Source organism: Amblyomma maculatum, chromosome 4 (genome assembly GCF_055883805.1).
Source record: "Amblyomma maculatum isolate TAMU_Amacu chromosome 4, ASM5588380v1, whole genome shotgun sequence".
NCBI classification, from domain to species: domain Eukaryota; kingdom Metazoa; phylum Arthropoda; class Arachnida; order Ixodida; family Ixodidae; genus Amblyomma; species Amblyomma maculatum.
Window position 1 is genome coordinate 41,718,920 of NC_139347.1, and position 18,660 is coordinate 41,737,579.

The window sequence follows — 18,660 nt, forward strand, 5'->3', positions numbered from 1 at the left end:
TCAGGAAGAGCCGTGAAGCTATAGTTTTTAGAGTCCTTGTGGATGTTAGTTCATTTAGAACCCACCTTTCTGAATGAAATCTTGCCTCTGATGACGTTGAGGTAGGTAACTATCCATCCTCCAAGCAGGCAGAGCAACAGGGGCCATGACACGGTTCCCAGGGAGCGGACCTCGGACGTCAACTTGGTCACTACTTCACTGGGAGGAATTGTGTGTTGCTTCAATTCCGAGCACTGCCTATCAACTTGTTTAACTGTAACTCAAGAACACCACCTCCACACTGGAGAATAGCTAGTAAGGAAAAAATAGCGCCTGTTTATTTTTTTACTTTTTTGTTTCGCTGTGTTTTCACTAAGTGTTTCGCTCCAGGCTTACTGAACTTCTCTGTTAATGTATTGAGTGACGTGTGACGCGGATTGTGCACGAGCATTTTGAGACGATAAAAATAGTTAGACCACCACGGTTCTACAGGCCAGAGGTACCAAAACGGCAACTTTTTTAAGGCGCAAAAGTTAACTGCGCTTTCGACGATGACAGTCATGCAAGGTTCCGGGTGAAAACAAATACTGAGGAAGTGCATACTTCAAGTCATTCCCGACACATCGCCTCTTCAATTACGTGTCGATAAGAACCACTTTGTACTACTGATAGCGTGTGTGCTGCGTAGACGCTGGAAACTCCAAGCGTTGCACACCACGTTGGTTTTACCGGAAATAGTCCATGCATTTTTCTGCCACCTTTTAAGATTGTGCGCCACTGGGGTACTGTCGGCTTGCTTAGAGCAATGTGGTTTTGTCGCTCTGACATCAGAGCGGTAGCTGTAAACTGTATGGATATCTCACAGCTATTTCATTTACCCCACAAACAAGCTTTATTGTGATGCGATAGGTCTCAACCATTTTCGCTACAGCGAATCGGCAGAGCAAAAACAGGCTCGCTTTCTCTCTACTGGTTTTCCCGTGTTTGGGAGTAAACATGCACCAATTTATGCTGCAAAAATCCCTTACTGGAAGTACACTTCACTGGGAGCGCGAATCCAGACGACTTCGGCGCTGCTGTCGTTGAGGGAAAAGTTCGTCGATATGCACGACTGGAAGTGCGGCTCCTCGGTGCTGGGGCAGCCTGGGAAAAGAAAGGGTCAAAGAACGGCCTACATGAGTACATGCAGGGCATCGCTGCCAACGAGTACTCATAGCCTCGTCGAAACCTTCGCCTCGATCCGCCTATTTCTGTCGCCGGCAAAACCATTTCATACATGATAACATGCGCTAAGTGCAACGGTGAATGCTCAGTTTCGCGACAAGTAATGCATTAGATTGCTGTGTGCCGTTGAAAGGCAAACCCGGTGAGATAGAACTTTCTCTCAGCGATAGCGTGAAAGCTTTCTGACTGCCGAGTGACAAGCTTGCACCAGTATCGCTCGGCCGATAACGAATGCGAAGACGCATGCCGAGAAAGTCAAGGGAAGGTCGGTGGTATTGAGAGTGTTGGAACTTTTACCCACCCGTGACAACAGTCTCGTTACCGCAGTGGCTCCACGGCAGCGTCTCCTGCATTGAGGAGAAGAGGTAGAGCAGCACCCAGGTCAGGATGGCCATGTAGTAGACGGACATCATCGCCAGCAGACTCGAGTAGGCGTAGCCGACTCCTGCAGCATAAATGTCGAGACAGACGCACTAAGTGCTGTTCGATGTCTTGTTATAACATCTCCTTAAGAGGAAACATCTGCCGCTGTGGCTGTGATGGGCATTGGGAAAATATTTTAAAGCTTCGCTCCACTGGAATTAGATAACGCTATAGGCACTTTCCCCAAAATAACCTCCAAGCGAGTCTTCATGGCCTAGTGATCGGAAGGTGAACGAATAGAGAGGTACAGAACTGGGAGTAAGATTTATTATTGGATGCTTTCAATTCTACCATCTTTACCGAAAATCGCAAGAATTATATATCATGTCTCTGTAATCTTTGAGCCAATCAGTATGTAATAAGGGAGTAATTACTCATCAGAAACCATCCAAACGCAGCCATAACTCCGTCGTGGTGGCGCAGCGGTTAGGCCGCTCGACTGCTGTGCCCAAGGTCGCGGGATCGAATCCTGGTCGCGGCAGTCGCTTTTCGATGGAGGAGAAAGCAAAGCGTCCATGTGCTGTGCGTTGTCAGTGCACGTTAAAGAATCCCAGGTGGTCGAAACTTCCGGATCCCTCCACTATGGCGTTTAAATATCCTGAGTCGCTTTGGGAGCTTGAACCCCATAAACCAAACCAAACCAAACGCAGCCATACGGCTACGAAGGAAATCTATAGACGAGAGCGGAGCAAGCGCGACACAACTTTATCGACAACAGCATCTTTTTATATCATTTACATATACTAACATAAAAATTTCTAGGAATTGTCACCTGCCGTCAGGGCATCACAGCCACTAATATGAAAAGGCCAGCTAAAGGAGAATACTGTAAAAGTTAGACACATCGGTGAGCCTGTTCTCATAAAACTATTTTCATCCTGACAGAAGCTAGTTATTTTTATTTTATATCGGAGGAAGGCTGTAATGTTTATTGGTCATGCTCGAAGCTGCTGGCGTGCAACTTTATTACTCTGTTTGTGGCGCCACATGCCAACATATTTATCGCGAATAATCGCAGCAGCTCACAACTGCTTCTATGTTGTTCGAGATTGTTGTAGTTGCGTTTAGCGCCTTATGTCGGAGGTTCCTTGTGAGCTTTCAATTCAACGCAATAGAATGTTGCTTTTTCGCAGGGGAGTATTTTTATACCCTCAAAGAGCACGTTTGTTGTTATCGCCGCCGTCGATTTGTTAAGTTCGTTGTTGACGTCGGGTCAACCGAGTCCATTTCGTTGCCACATTCTCTCTCCTTGTTTATTATCCAAAGCGTTCTCTCCACCAAGGGACAATATGGCTTGTTACCGAATACGCATTTTTAAGTCCAGGTTCTGCGTGTGGTCACACCAAGCAGAGTTCTTAATGCGAAAGCGTCAAACGTCCCATTCAACGAAGAACTCAGCTGTGTATCGAAAAAAATCCGGGTTGTTCGAGAGGGCAGTGACGCCTCACAGAATTGATCAAAACATCACATATCTGATTATCAGGTCACCACATGAGTCAAATCGTCAATATGAGTGCAATAATGGGAAGTAAATTAATGGCGACGGAAAACAAAAATGGGCAAGATGGAAATATAACCCGGGTCCCTTAGAATGCGAATAGAACACTCCACTAACAGGGCATAGAGACACGATCATTCGACTCCCTGAATAGGAATGCCTTGCGTGCCGTGTGGCAAATTATAAAATAAAATTAAAGAACCGTATCCCTGAGTGCGAAGTGATGTGCGAAGTGACATGCCGAGAGGAACGCAGGCTACGTCGCACCCTTAAGGACGAGCTCAAGCGTCCCGCGAGCTTTCTTCAGTGTCCTGCCTGTCTCGTTGCCTTATTGTGTTCTAGTGTCACGGTTGTTTCCGCCTTGCATCCTTCCAGTTTAATTCGCATTCTGCGAACACGAACTTTTAGACGCGATTTTAGGTCACGCCGAGAAGAGCTTATACCACTGTCAGCATGCTCTAACATAGTCGCTTTTCCTCGTCTCAAAATTACGACACTTATATTCTGAAGAAAGTTGTATTTTCTTCCGTTTCCCACACTTCGCTCTCATTGCTTATCTTTATGCGGTGGGTTTCTCTAGCGACACCAAACCCCTTTGTGTCATCGGCGCTGCATGATGCACTGCAGAGCTTTTTTCGTGTTTTCTTCATGCTACTCGGCTATCAGGCATATAATATGTTGACGGGAAAGTAGTACAGAAGGGTAAAACGTATCGCACAGCTTGATGGTTGGGATAGGGAGAGTCGAGCGGTCGACGGGACGTCGCACGGCTAGGTCACGCCCCCCGCTCGCCGTGTCTCAACTTGGGAATATATAAAAACTTTTTATATCCTCCTAGATCTGAACCCATCAGTGGTAGCGAAGGCTCTGCCCTGGGAAACATAATGCTAACCCCTATACTCTGCCGCACAAGAATGATGAGCTCAACGACCGGGTTCGATCTCAGTTGCAGCGACCACGTTTTAATAGAGGCGAACGCAAGGTCCCTGTGTACAGTGCGAAGTACACGTCAAAGAACTGCAGGTCTTCGAAAGTATTCCGAGCCGTGTACAACTGCGTCTCTCATAGCCTATGTCGCTGTCGGGCGTTAGGCCAGATAACTACGGCATACTAAGGTATACTCCTACCTATCAATATCGCGCTGATCGTCTATACATCTGCATTTCAACGTGTGAACGTGCACGCCTTATAGAGTGATTAAAAAGTAGACAGTTTGAAGACAGAATTAAACCATTGCCATTATTTTACACTCTGCTGAGATACGTACGCTTAGCTACTGTACAATTGCTCCCTGATAAGAAGATGCGGACCTAAATTCCTAAACTTCGGATAGCATAACAATACTAACGAGTTTTTGCAACTAGGCACTCTCGAGTAAAAAGGACGCTTAGTCATTTGTGCTGCATAAATTTTTAATCGAACGGCGTAGAGAAAATCGAATTTTTTTTGCCTGCTTTCCGTTCACTCAGGCTCATTTCGCAATTTCTGCTCTTGAATATGCTGCTGAGCCATACTTAAATGCGATTGCAATGGACATGCTGGGAGATGTGCGATCATGCTTGATAAATACAATTCAAACATGTTTGCGCGGTTAGACGGTAAGGAGCGCTAAGAAACAAAATGGAGCGTCCTGCCGTTCACCTTTTAGCTTCGCTGCCCCGCAGAGCTTCCACAGAAACTTCATAGTCGAAGAAAAATCAGTATTACTCTAGCGATTAAAACTGCACCCACCCCTTGTGCGCCTAAGTCGCTCCGTCGAAAGAGTTCGAAGTGGTCAGCGACAGCGAAATGAGCACGGTGGGTAAAAACCTACTCCATCTTAGGTGATTCCAATAAAACGATGAACGTTGTTGATAAATTCAATCTTATGCTAACTTCTTCCAGCCATCCTTGTCAGCATAGCTGGCACAGCTAATGTCCATGACGGGAGGTGGTCCCAAGTTTGTTTTCCGCGCCAGGGCAAATTATTTTTCAATTACGAAGTTTCTGTGACATCTGTACAGCTGAGCTTGAGTGGATGTTGGTGAATCCTTGCTTCCTTACATTAATTTTTATCTACCTCTTAAGGATTCCCCAATAACAGTGAACTAATAAACGTTTTAATTGCGAGTGAAGTTGTACAGAAGGTTACTTAATAACTGAGCAGCATATATGGACAGTACCTGCCGGTACGCACTTATCTGCTTTTGTGACAATTCCTGAGCATCAAACTAGTCTTACGAGAACACCGCAACAGCGTGGAAAGCAACTTAGCCGCAGTCTCCCGTAACAAGCGGCGGTCGCAGTGTTCATACATATTTCTTTAGAGCGCACTGTGAGCAACAGCAGTGCTCAATTAGACTGCTGCCTGCGTGAGACCTGTCATGTCAGGTACATCAAAGCTGGATTTCATGCCATGACTAGTCACTGGCAAATGAGTGCTTTCAAATGCGCTCCTGACATTTCCACTTCGATGTCACCTTCATAAAACGTTTGTGTTTCAGTCCCCCTGATGCATTTCGGGAAAAACCGAATGCGACGGTTAATACAGGAAGCTCGACAGCGTGTTTGCGGGAGCTACAGCGCGTGTTTGAACAGCATTCATTCATGCCAGGAAACGTGGGCTCCTACGGAATAGTAAATTGTGAATGGATAAGGAGTTCCTAAAGAAAACAATAACACAGACAGGCAAAAAGATTGTCTAAGCATAGGCAGAGATAAGAGGACCACAAGCACTCCGAGATGCACTTAGCACTGATCTGGAGGGGATGTTGCGGATGGGCAGGTGATTGAGGCCCGCAGGAGGTAAGCAGCGTTTCTGAGCTGGAGCCTTGGAGATAGCGGCTCGAAGCAGGGCGCGCCTTCGAAGAGGAGCTGTTGAGCGCTCTAATGGAAGCGAGCGCGCGTAACCGGCGCTGCCTTACCTTTGAAGATAGGCACCAGGTGTCCGAGGCATTGTCCGCCGCCCTTCTTGTTGGCATGCAGCCGACCAATAGTCTGCTCCAGGTAGTAGAGCGGGAAACCCACCAGGACGAAAAGGATTATGCAAGGCACCAGGACCACACCTGCAACGTTAAGGAGGACCGTTCGAGTACTTTCATTTCAAAGGTGACAGCTGGTGCAATAACGGAACTTCTAGTCTTTAGTACAAAAAAAAATGCAAAAGGAGGCCTCTTTCCTTTACGCACTGAAGTGAAAAAATGATTCACGACAGTCCTCGAACACATTCCTCTCATTTCAAACGAACAGGAGGTATACCAAGATTATTTACCTCGGCTCCGGTCATTTATTAGTTGCACAGCTTCAGAGACATATAAATATATGAAGACAGGAGGATGAGCACCCAGAAAAGCACTTCAAATTTCGGCTGGTTCCAAAAAAAAATATCGTTTTATTGAAATCAATTAGAGCCGCGGAGAAAACAAATTAAAGTTGAATTTGTCACCGCTTCAATGAGAGAGACGTGGAAAATAAAACAGGCTAAAGTAAGGGGAGATAGACTAGAACTGCTCTCTAAGGTGCATTCGCAATTCGCTTCTTTTTTTCGAAGGTTTCTGTGTTTTATTAAAGAGTTCTCTCTCTCTCTCGCACGCTCTCTCTCTCTCTCTCTCTCTCTCACACACACACACACACACACACACACACACACACACACACACACACACACACACACACACACACACACACACACACACACACACACACACACACGCACACACACACACACACACACACACACACACACACACACACGCACGCACGCACGCACCGCTTCAAGACCAGTACTTCGGGAAACATGCAGAATCGACCAATTCAATGTTTATGTTTCCTTCCATGTTTGAATTAGTGCAGGCTGTATGTATAGCGATATTAAACTGCGAGAAGTAGTACGTAACCGACTGTAAATTAGACCTAACAGTTGAGAAAAACACATTAGAAGTGTATATATAGTATATTTTATAGCAGTAGATATTTTGAGGTTAAGCTCCAGTAACACCAGTTGCTCGTCTAATTATCCGGTTGCAGAGTATCGTGTTCAGTAAAATAATGTCGCCCTTTTGTTCGCAGTTATAGCTTTATGAAACTACTAACGACAAAATATTGGCAATCTGCCCCTTGTTTGCCCCAAACTTTTTTAACAGTTCCCAAGGAGCGCTCAGAATTGTCGATCTGAACTTCAGTGGCATGGAACTTATACCGAAATACTGCCTGCACTCAAGCAAAACAGCCTTTTCCAAGGACTATGCTATCCCTCAAAAGCTTTCTTTTTTTGTTTGAACAGTGTCACTCGAGATAAAAGCCACGTGCATCCTCACTTTCGGCCTCTGTGGCAACCTAAAGGCACTCGAGAACCTACTTCTATAGGGTGGCTTCGTGCCGCACCAAGTCGTCAGCGCGAACGACCTTCACGGTACTTCCTTTCAAATGCTTGTAAAAACATAGCTGTTTAAGATGAAATAGTATTCTTGACATATTCATTTCCTTACACTCTCCCCTCAAAGCCTGCTAGCGTATTCAGAAGAGAAACAGGGTAGGGGAAAGTCATAAAGTCCAATAAATATCTCTGCGAGCAATGAATATATCAACGCAGCTCTTCCTGTCGGACAGCAACACTAACACCACCAACGCAGCCTGGCGCTGCTGAACACTTTCTAGATTATGTTACAAGCAACAGTTTAGTTTAGTTTAGTTTAGTTTAGTTTAGTTTAGTTTAGTTTAGTTTAGTTTAGTTTAGTTTAGTTTAGTTTAGTTTAGTTTAGTTTAGTTTAGTTTAGTTTAGTTTAGTTTAGTTTAGTTTAGTTTAGTTTAGTTTAGTTTAGTTTAGTTTAGTTTAGTTTAGTTTAGTTTAGTTTAGTTTAGTTTAGTTTAGTTTAGTTTAGTTTAGTTTAGTTTAGTTTAGTTTAGTTTAGTTTAGTTTAGTTTAGTTTAGTTTAGTTTAGTTTAGTTTAGTTTAGTTTAGTTTAGTTTAGTTTAGTTTAGTTTAGTTTAGTTTAGTTTAGTTTAGTTTAGTTTAGTTTAGTTTAGTTTAGTTTAGTTTAGTTTAGTTTAGTTTAGTTTAGTTTAGTTTAGTTTAGTTTAGTTTAGTTTAGTTTAGTCTAGTCTAGTTTAGTCTAGTCTAGTCTAGTTTAGTCTAGTTTAGTCTAGTTTAGTCTAGTTTAGTCTAGTTTAGTCTAGTTTAGTTTAGTTTAGTTTAGTTTAGTTTAGTTTAGTTTAGTTTAGTTTAGTTTAGTTTAGTTTAGTTTAGTTTAGTTTAGTTTAGTTTAGTTTATGGGATTTAACTTTCCAAACCGACTCAAGCTATGACTAGACGTTGTCGTGGAGAGCTCCGGAAATTTTGACCACACGGGTTTCTTAACGTGCATTGACATCGCACAGCCCACGGGAGCCCTGCTTTTCGCCTCCATCGAAAAGCAGTCACTGCAGCCGGGATTCGATCCCGCGTCCTTGGGCATAGCAGTCGAGCACCCTAACCAATGCGCCAATGTGGCGGAGGTTACAAAAAGCATTCATATTTTAAGATGTACAGGATGAAAGTGCCGACTCTGTAGCTCTTTAATGAGAGCACCGACCGCGTTATCCGGAAGCCGTGGGATAGCATTCCACCAGTGGCGCGTTGTTTTTTCTTCTACTTTGTATTTAAATAAGTTTCAACTAATTTCAACTAGACAATATTACGCTACTAATCCACGACAACAGCAAACAACATTCGCCTATACTTTCTTTCGTCTCGCTAAATATCGGTTTCTTTCGCATGCTTCACCTATGGAGACTTGAATACCGACTGTAGCATCCCTGTGCACGTGTGGATTCTGTGGTGCGCAGAATCAAAAATAGTTAAGTGATTAGGCCAGGTTCGTTTCGGAATAATATGACTCAGGTCCGAGTTCTGCATTTTGAAGAATGACATAGCATTCATGAATTATCTACGTTTTGTTTATTTTCTGTAGTAGAGATAAAGCGAGATGTGCGCACGTACGTACGAAGATTTAGGCGACCTATTTACATAGGCTTCCCACGAGGTAGCCTTCCTATGAAAGCGCCAGCGCCGTGCAAAACCACGGACTCTTTTAGTTCTGGGGGTACCCTTTCTGCCTCTGTAGTTGTGTGCACTTTCGTCCTCAATCAAATCTGTGCTGCTTTTCGTTTGCCCTCTCCAGACATTCGTGACTAATAATGTTATACTGCAACTTACGGCAGCCATTCCAATGACGTTACTTAAATATGCATTTATGCACTGTTATTTACTAGGCAGCGGCATGTAAATAAATTCATTTCAGTAAGTTTTGAACATGAAACACGTCCGCATTTGAATACAGTGCTGGCAGTGGAGCTCAATAATTATCTTTAGATGCATTCTGTGCAAATGTTTCAAGATTAGAAGTACAGTCGTGCCCCGTTAATATGACCCCCGTTAATATGGACGGCCTGAATTATGGACAGGTTTTCTGGAGACGAAACCTTTTCACTGTATTTATGCCTCGTTAATATGGAAACTCGCTGCCTGGACAATGGAGAGAGCAAGAATGCACACAGCCCACTTGAGCCCATATATCATTGTCTCGTTAATATGGACAGTGCTTGAAAAAAAGCAGAGGACTCCGAACGGAAAGTACAGAAGGGCGCGCCGCCCGCGAACCTACGCGACAGCCGATACGGCGCGATGCCTTAACGGGTCCTGTGGTGTTGAAAAGAACCAAAGCGGGCGTGTCGCCGTTTTAGGGGGAAGGGGGCGGGGGGGGGGGGGGGGGGAGTGCAAGAGCGGAGAGGAACGTACACAGCAAACCGAGGGTCAGCGTAAGAAAGACACCGAAAGGGGGGAATCAGGAGATTTCTAGGTGCAGCGGAAGTGCCGCCGCAATCGGGAAAACAGCAACATGTGGTTGCAATAAATTCTGCTGGACGTGAGCAGAGAGACCGGTAAAAGCGTAAGAAATGACAGGAAGAAAGACAAGTGCCTACAGTGGCAGTGGGAACTGAAGTTTTCTTTCCCAAACCACAATGTGTGTTCCATGAAGCCGTTAACGCTTTTCGGTGAGAGTTAAGGCACACTCACAAAGTAGTGCGACAAAAGAAAAGCGACGTATGAACACGCAACCGGGACCGGGCGTCCCGTCCTGGACGCGCTTCCCTCTCGTGCTCCTGGTTTTCGCCCCTGTTGCGCTGCCGAACTGCCACATTTTGCACACCAGGCGGTCCGCATGTCGGCTTCGCTTTGAGTTAATGATGCGGCCTTCACAAAGTCTGAGCTCTTCGTAGTCGGCTAGCCGTCGTTCTAAACTGTGCTTCAGCTTGCAGTTTTTGTTTTATAGGAACACATAGAAACGGCGCCAAGAAGATGGGAGTCAAGTTGGCCCTCTGCATAGCAGCTTGCCAACTTGACTCCCTTGCTTCCTTACGGAAACAGTACAAGGCAAAAAATGAAAGAATCAGAAGAACGGAAAGGCAGAAAGGTTAACTAGGCAAAAAAGTGCAAAGCATCATGGGCCTATAACCCTTAACTTGAGTCTGGCTTTTGGCATGACGGGAGTTAACGCAAAAGAACAGAGCTGAACGTAGGCGTTAAGAAATCTGTGAATACAAGCGGCAAAAGCCATCTCAGTCAATCCAAGCTGTGAGGGACTAGTATCGATAGCTCAGCTGTTTACTCGCCTCAGGATAATCTCAAGCAGCTACTTAGCGGCTACTTTGCTCAGCGACGAGGCCATTTTGGAAGTGGCGATCAGTAAAGAATCGGACGCTGATTCATTGGCCAGTGAGGAGTTCGTGCTCGAAAGTTCGACCAACACAAAGCTCACCATCACGGGTGTCATGGTACGTGAGTCGCTTCAGACTGCACTACAATTTTTCAAAAACAATGACAAGGATAATGCAGTCAATATTGCCGGTGTTCTGTGAAATTTTGAGTCCAGTGCACACCGTTATGTACAAAAGCAGTCATTAATTTAAATTCTTTTTTCTCAATAAAATCCTTTTTGTTTTTATTCATGACTCGTTATTATGGATGACTCGCTTTATGAACAGTTTCGGTCGGAAACCAAAGTGCCCATATTAACGAGGCACGACTGTATTTTGATTTGCGCTTGTTGGTTCACGCGGTCATGCTGAAAACAGCGCTGAGTCAGCACAAAAATTTTGTGTTCCTTCTCTTCATGCCTTATCAGCGTTGTTTCCCGCACAAAGTATCTTACGTCGAGTATCTTAGTGTCACTTTATGGCCTCGCCGCATTTTTTTCTTTACACTTCTGTCTCTGAATTCATTTTCTTGTCGAGTTTTGCATGCCGGCAGGCAATTTGGCGATACAGCTATGCGCGTCCGCTCACCTCCGTGCTTGTAGGCGATGTACGGGTACCTCCATATGTTAACGATGTCGGCACTGGGCGCCAGGCAGGTGAGAAGAAAGGTGAGGCGCCGCGAACACAGGCGCGCCTTCCCCTCCTCGCGGTCGTCGTTATCCTCCTCTCCAGAGTCGAGCGAGATGGTGTCCAGCGGAGTGTCCAATGGGCACTCGCGCTCTTGCATCTGCGTGTCGGAGGAGAAACACGGAAGGCCACGGATATTAGTGCAAAGACAGGAAGGACGACCTTCTGCTCATGAAGCTGACAGACATGGACGCAAGCTAACGGAAGAACGAGTAGAACATTGAGCTCTTCCTATTTGTGGGTTCTTGGTTCCCTTATTATGTGCAGCTAGGAATCGGTTAGGCAAAATGAACTCGGTAGCAGTGGCAAAAGGCACCTTGCTCAGAAAAGCCGTAAGCGAAAATTTGCTCAGGAAGAAAAAATGCAATGTTGCAGATTTCATTCGAGCAGGCATTTTACCTCCAGATTTTTGTTCTTGGTAACTGCAGAGGACATGCAATTCATAACTGTTGAAACACGAAACGAAAAAGGAAGCTAACCTCCATAAAGGTTGGATAATGATATATTGTTGTCCATTGAGTGGAAGAAGATACTGCAATATATAAAATTTTCAGATGGTCACTGATACGATAACAGAAAACTCAGCAAATGGAGATGTTTTTCCATTTCCACTGCTCTTCTCCATAGTACGTCGAAATAAACTCGTGGTAGCAGGGCGACAATTATTCGATGGCGACAGTATTAAAAAAAGAAAAAGAATTTCAACAGAACAACACATGACCTTAGGCATGCGATTGCTAATACCACTTAACTACAAAATTCACATCCTCAGATACGCTGGTCGGCTATATTTTGAAGCTGTCTCACAATCAACGGCAATGAGATAAAATCACCACAAAACGTTACAATTGAAAGGTCTGAAATCAAACCAGATTCCTTAATACGAAGAGTTAGCGATGCAACCTATGCGTGAATAGAGGTCCGAAAGCTGCTTTTCAGAGACGATATGTTTTGTCCTTTCAGTGCTTCCCTTTTTACCAGGGAGAGGACTTTAGCTTTTATTTATTTTCTGTTTTTGCCTCCCTATTATTTGTTCTTAATTTTGACCGGGAGTTATAGTAATGACAAGAATTATTGCCCAACGAGTAACATGACCACTAAGACTGTGCATTATGCGCAACAGAGCAAGGGTTTGTGCGAACGCAACGGTGGACAAAGAAACATGGCCACGCTAACTGCCGAGGCACACGAATATGCTGTGCATGAATTTTTGCGTCTTGAGAGTCCGTAAGATACTAAAACCGAGCCACCCATTTTCTTCTCTAATTAGCCAACTACCGCACTAACAGCATCTTTGATATATACGATGGTAATCCCAAAAGTAAGGTCTCCATCCGCAGGGAAATTATTCACATGGCTGCTCGCCATACTTTTGTGTTCATTGTTCCCCGTCTTCCAAACAGGCCATGACTCAGCGTGAAAGAGACTGTCAGTCTTGGCACGACAGCCAATTGAAATGGAGCTACCGCAAGGTGCGAAGTTCGCGCAGTTATTGGAATTTGAACGCAAAAGGCGTTCAACCAGTACACATACATCGCCAGTTAACGGAAATGAACGGAGAGTCGTGCATGGATGTTAAAAAAGTCCGCAAGTGGTGTAGGGAGTTCGCAACTGGTCGCAGTGAAATTCACAACGAAGAAAGAAGCGGGAGAAGGAAGCGGTCAAACGCTTTTTTACCGGCATGGCGGCGAGCTGGTAAGTGCCCCAGCGTCTGCAGAAAGGCATAGACAGCAACGGCGATTATGTGGAAAAGTAGAAGAATGTTTGCCTGTTAAGTGATTTGTATATTGCTTAAAATAAATATTTCCTTCGATTTATAAAAGAACTGGAGGCCTTATTTTTGGGATGACCCTCATACTTGAAAACATGATGTGGTAGTGAAAAGAAAGTTTCATTTTACTCAGGCAGGTGAAAGTATCACATAAGGTTTACCTGTTCATTTATGTAGGAATATAAATATTCAGGAGATTACATTCCTGGCGTTGCCTAAGTATTTTCAGGATAGACGCTCTTGACGGAACAAACCGAAAAAGAAGCATTGTTCAGTATCGAGCTCAGAATAATTTAGACCGCTTTTTTAATGATTGAATGTTTCGACAAGCGTGGCTGACCCGGTTCACAAATCAAAACGCAACCTGGCAGGCAGGTCCATTTCTTTGATCTTTTCTATACGCATAATAGCTTCAGAGCATCTAATAAAGATAGTTCATTTAAATCAGAGCATCAATTCAACGCACTGTGACTGGACGGAGAAATTGCGCATTGCGTCTGTATATGTTGCTGGCGAATATTTAGAAGTGGCTAGGTTCTAAAATTATGCGTGCAAGAAATCGCGCCAGAAAATCGTAAAAAAAAAAGAAAATGTTGGCTCCAGCATAAAATTACCAACGCTAACAATTGGTTCTCGAAAATCTGACGCCTTCAGTCGACAGACGTTCACGTCTACGTCGCTGACAAACTTATCAGGACAAAGCGTGATTAGCGAAGCGGACTGAAAATAACCAACTTTAGAGAGCTGAACACTCCCACTAACTAGTCAGACTATGTGCGCATTATAGGAAGAATATAATCCCTTCTACCAACTCTGCTTACATCTCCCCTGACAAAACTTACCGCATGCACAAGCCTTCTGAAAAAGCTCCTTCTTCCACTCACGGCCGCGTTGCTCAAGACATGCACTTCGCAGAAAGAGAACGAATATCCGATGAACGACGAAACGGGGCATGTGACACTCGTCAACAGATATCCTGGTTAACGCCAGCTTAACCACCGGAAAACCGGTACCGTCTGGACTTTACGGCAGAGTATTACGTTGATGGTTATACGTGCCTTGGAAGGGAGTCCTCGTCGGAAGCACAGCCCGTGCGCAGTGTCCGATGACGGGATGGCCTTCGCGAACAGGACTCCCATCGTGAGAGAGCGAGTCCCTCATGAAAAGGCGTCCTTAAGGCATGCTTCCTGGGGGACTGCTTTCATTCAAAACCACCGGCGAAACCCAATGTCGCATTCGCACCGTATTCGTAAACACGGCGCATCGCCATCAATTGCCTGACATTCGCTTTTATAAGTGGTCTCCGGAATGGTGGCTTCGTTAATGGATGTCAGCGACCGAAACGTGCGGACAAAACACTGGTTAAGCTGCGCTCACTGGCATGTCACGGACAAGAGCGAGAGGCGACCTGTATACGCTGTTAAGGGGAAGCGGACTTCGACCGTTTTTGTCGGTGGGGGAAATTGACAGGCCGTTATCGGGCAGCGTTGGTAGAATTGAAAGCTGCCAATGTGCTGATTAGGCAGTTGGTTGGGAGATTAACGAGAAAGAATAGATTGCGTATGTTCGGGGAAAGAGTACAGAAGCATCCCACGGCAACAAGACAGGGTGCTCATCGCTATAAATGCCGCGTAACGTCGAGTCCTAAATCAAACGATCAGAGAGTATTGATTTATGTCAATGTTGGCAAATACATGATTATATGCCGTAGTATTATGCCCTGTTCGCTGCAGCAAAGCTGTAGACCCTTCCCGATCTCGACTGCAGCCTGAATACGGTTTTGGCAGGTCGAACGCACTTTAACCTGTTATAGCCTCGATATGCTTTAAACTTAAACTTTGAACTCTCGTGCTTGGCCACAATTTTTGTTTTATTATTGCGCCGAAATCGTTTAGGCGTTCACTTCTTCACAAACCCCCTCGAAAATGCCAACAAATACCGCTTTAACTTACTTACTGTTCTCTTGCGTGCCATTTTAGCCGGATTTCGCTAGAAATTCAACTGAGTTAAGCATGTATTACTTTGGTCGACGTGCTCTTAACGCTTCCGATAGACATGACGTCTATGAGAGTCTGCGTGGCGTCACACCCACTTCTCGCCCTGCGAACTGCTAACATCAGCACTGAATGATAACTCGATGTTTCGAGCGCGTGGCAGTCAGCTTCTCTATACTTGGACGATATTGCAGGGGTACGACTGATGTGGACGGTCCTAGCGCTATTGTCGCTTCGTGTTTCATGGACGCAAGCAGCTTACTGCCGTTTTGTTTCGCCATGTAGGAGCAGAATTTCACTGATCGGGCGAATTCGTTGCATAACAGAGTGCAGTCAATCTATGCGGCGTCGGAATCTCACAGATAAGCAAGGCTTCAGTGCAACAGCGAGCAGCAGTGCGCTGCTGGTTGACGAGGTTGTACAGCATAGGAGGCCCCGTCTAGCACGCTGTCGCCATCTGCCCCTGAGGACAAATGGCGAAAGTTTGCAGCTGTTTCTGCAGACCATGCCATCTTTGGCAGCAGGAGCCGATTATGAGATTCGTCCGGGGCAGACAACGAGGGCACACACGCCACCATAGTTTCACCCCTAACACTAAGTAAAGCGTCCGACTGGCGCCAGTGGATCTATTTCTCCAGGATACGTTTTGGGAACTACATATACGACACCAACTTGAGGCTTGGTCTCATCTGACACAAATAATGTGATGTTATTAGCATCAAATGGGTAAAGTAGTATGTCAACTTTAATACTACACAACGATCATCTCCCACTCATGTCGAAGGAAGAACCGAAAGGCGATAAAATTGGAATGAGGACTCCAACAGCGACTTAGTAAAACAAAAAATTAAGGTGACTCCTCGACACCATGTGCGAGGATTGTCAGACGAATTCCCAGTTACAAGCCACTTTTTAGGACTGGCTATTTATGGTGAGGCGCCCTGACTTGAGAATAGATTCTGAAGCAAAATATCAGCAGCACAAAAATGAGCAGGCAATGTCAGTACAGGTTCGGAAATTCACGGACGAAAGACGACCGGCATGGTGGAAGAGCAAATATTTACGCTGATAGCGCATAAACGCAGCGAACCCGCCTTTTATCGAGAACAATTAGAACGGGATGCGTACTTCGAATATTATCGACAGAGAATAACGGCAAACACTTGATGTGGGCCTTTCTGCCGCAAAGCCGGTCTTTGACCTCTCATATATTGTCGGAACGGCATGCACCGCCGTCTTCTCACTGGAAAGCTACTCGTCATTATCTTCAGCTACGGGCTCGACAGTGCATACTGAATTCCTTGCCGCGACTGGGCTGTTTTATTTCGCCGATCAAATTTCCAAGGTGTTCAGTCAACACTAAAGCTGAGCAAGACAAGGAACGAAGCTAAAGTTAGTTATGAAGCTTTTTTATCTACCCTGTCCTTTCTCCCTATCGCTCACCTCTTTGATTTCTCCTACCCCTTCCTCACTATTCCTTTATTTCCGCCGCCCCAGTTCAGGTGCTTCAGACATCAGATAGCAGATACCGGGGCTGGCAAACATATTTTTCTTCCTTTTAGATATATAATAAAATAGCCACACAGTGCTGAGGTGACATGAAAGGCACCAGGAGCGAAGGCCTCAAATCAAGGATGTTCAGAAACAAACAGGGAAATATATCGGCACCATGAACAAAACGAAAAACTAAAAAACGTTGCCCATAAAACTGCGACGTAGCCTTTAAAAAAAAAATAGAAAGTTGCTGCTTAAAACTGAGACACCTACTTAACTAAAAAAGTTCTCGATTAAAATTGAGAGAAAACAGGTTCTTCTATTAACTTCCAGCCTTGTTTTGATAAAGCTACTGCACGGATCCTTAAGCATTTTAGCATTTTTTTTTTTGAGGCGTTACAAACAGAATTCTGGCTCATCCTCCTTAAAGCGAGTTACCCCTACAACTGCCTAATTTATTTCAGGCGATTCAGCGCTTTTGGTAAATGTCGCTTTGACTAGCCTATCAGTGAATCCAGTATAATGCTCCTAGTACGGTGAACCGTGTAACTCCTCCTCCACTGTTTTTAATGCTCGCGGAGAGTTTTTCGTAATATTACCTACGTATTTTACTGTATTTCTCCCTTCGTACGAGTCCTCGAAGCGCAATATAATAACCGTATGTATTTTAGACATCGTAGGATTTCGACGTTACAATTTCCAGCCATCGCGGCAATTTCATGCAATTTCGTGCATGCTGTGAGAAAATTAAGCTTGTGTGTTCTTGGTTGAAAAAAAAAAAAACAAAGGAAACTTATTGTCTTTGTTGTTGACTGGACATGTTTTTTAGGCATACATTATATTCCGAATCAAATAACGAGCGATGCATGAAATAGGCAACAGCCTCATTCGCTCCTGCTTCAGCATATTAAGTCAACAATCCGTATGAACGTGTCTGCGTAGCCTAGGGCTTAGGTGCAGCGTGCCTGACTAGCATCCAAGGGCCTGGAAGGTGGATTCTTTTTTCATTTTCCCACCGCAAATAAACAACCCCGCAGCTCCCCCCATCTTTCTGATATCATGTGATCCTCTTAAGCCGCACGAACCATAGAAAAATCAGGGCCCAGCCATTCCATCTGCCACCTGCCATACCACCTGCCAGCAACATCCTGGTGATTTTTTGCTCACAACGTTGACGCCGACAACGCCAATGCTGTATTTTCCGGTGAACCGAGATTTAGCGAGAAGGAACCACAGGTTAACGCACTCAAATTACCATTACGTAAGAAATAAAAAATCTACTAAAACAAACGGTCGCTCGCCTAAAGGCGCCACGCTTAAATCCTCAGGTTCCCATCTGCGACAGGAAGTTTGTTGCCTTGGCCGAATGGTTAACGTTAGCAGCCAGTTAACGCGGGGCCGAGAGTTTTCTCACTGCAATAGGTAACGAAGAGGACTTTAATCGCACATCGGCCGCCAGCAACAACCCCTTGACGGGCGCTACAGCTATCTCTTGCTCCCCTCACAGATAAATTCCCCCTTTGCTCCCTGCCACGAGTCATCGAGATAAGTCACTGCTGCCGAACCGGTCGATGACACGCCTTTCATTTGCGATGCTTGGAAAGGGTCACCGCGGCACCACCAAACCCACGCCAGAGGCCGAAAAGCAGCAACAAGTTTTCTTTGTTCCATCAGCCTACCGAAACGAAACCGCGACACCGTCATGTTTTATTCATGAACCGATCTTGTTAATCCGCAAGCGCTTCCCGACTCGTGCAGTCGCGCGGACTTTTGCAAGGTGCGGTCATGGCCCCGGCAAAAAAAAAGAAAAAGGAAACGTGCGGGCGGCATTGGCCTCGATGAGGGAGCCACAGTGCTTCACGCAACCGAGCTAGTCC

General features: G+C 45.1%; 1 protein-coding gene and 1 long non-coding RNA gene across 5 annotated transcripts in view; one reads left to right on the forward strand and one right to left on the reverse strand.

Moving 5' to 3' along the window:
* LOC146190826 (uncharacterized) overlaps nt 1–18,660 on the forward strand; it is a 70,437-nt gene that overhangs the window by 31,050 nt on the left and 20,727 nt on the right. The window lies entirely within an intron of this gene.
* Nucleotides 1–18,660, reverse strand: part of LOC146190827 (sodium-dependent dopamine transporter-like) — an 85,035-nt gene that overhangs the window by 17,323 nt on the left and 49,052 nt on the right. For all 4 annotated transcript variants that reach the window (XM_084601204.1, XM_084601202.1, XM_084601203.1 and 1 more), the window contains 5 exons: nt 11,426–11,624; nt 6,028–6,168; nt 1,505–1,648; nt 1,008–1,122; nt 66–198 (listed from right to left, as the gene is read on the reverse strand). In XM_084601204.1, coding sequence (XP_084457330.1) covers nt 66–198; nt 1,008–1,122; nt 1,505–1,648; nt 6,028–6,168; nt 11,426–11,624 — 732 coding nt within the window. The remainder of the gene's footprint in view (nt 1–65; nt 199–1,007; nt 1,123–1,504; nt 1,649–6,027; nt 6,169–11,425; nt 11,625–18,660) is intronic.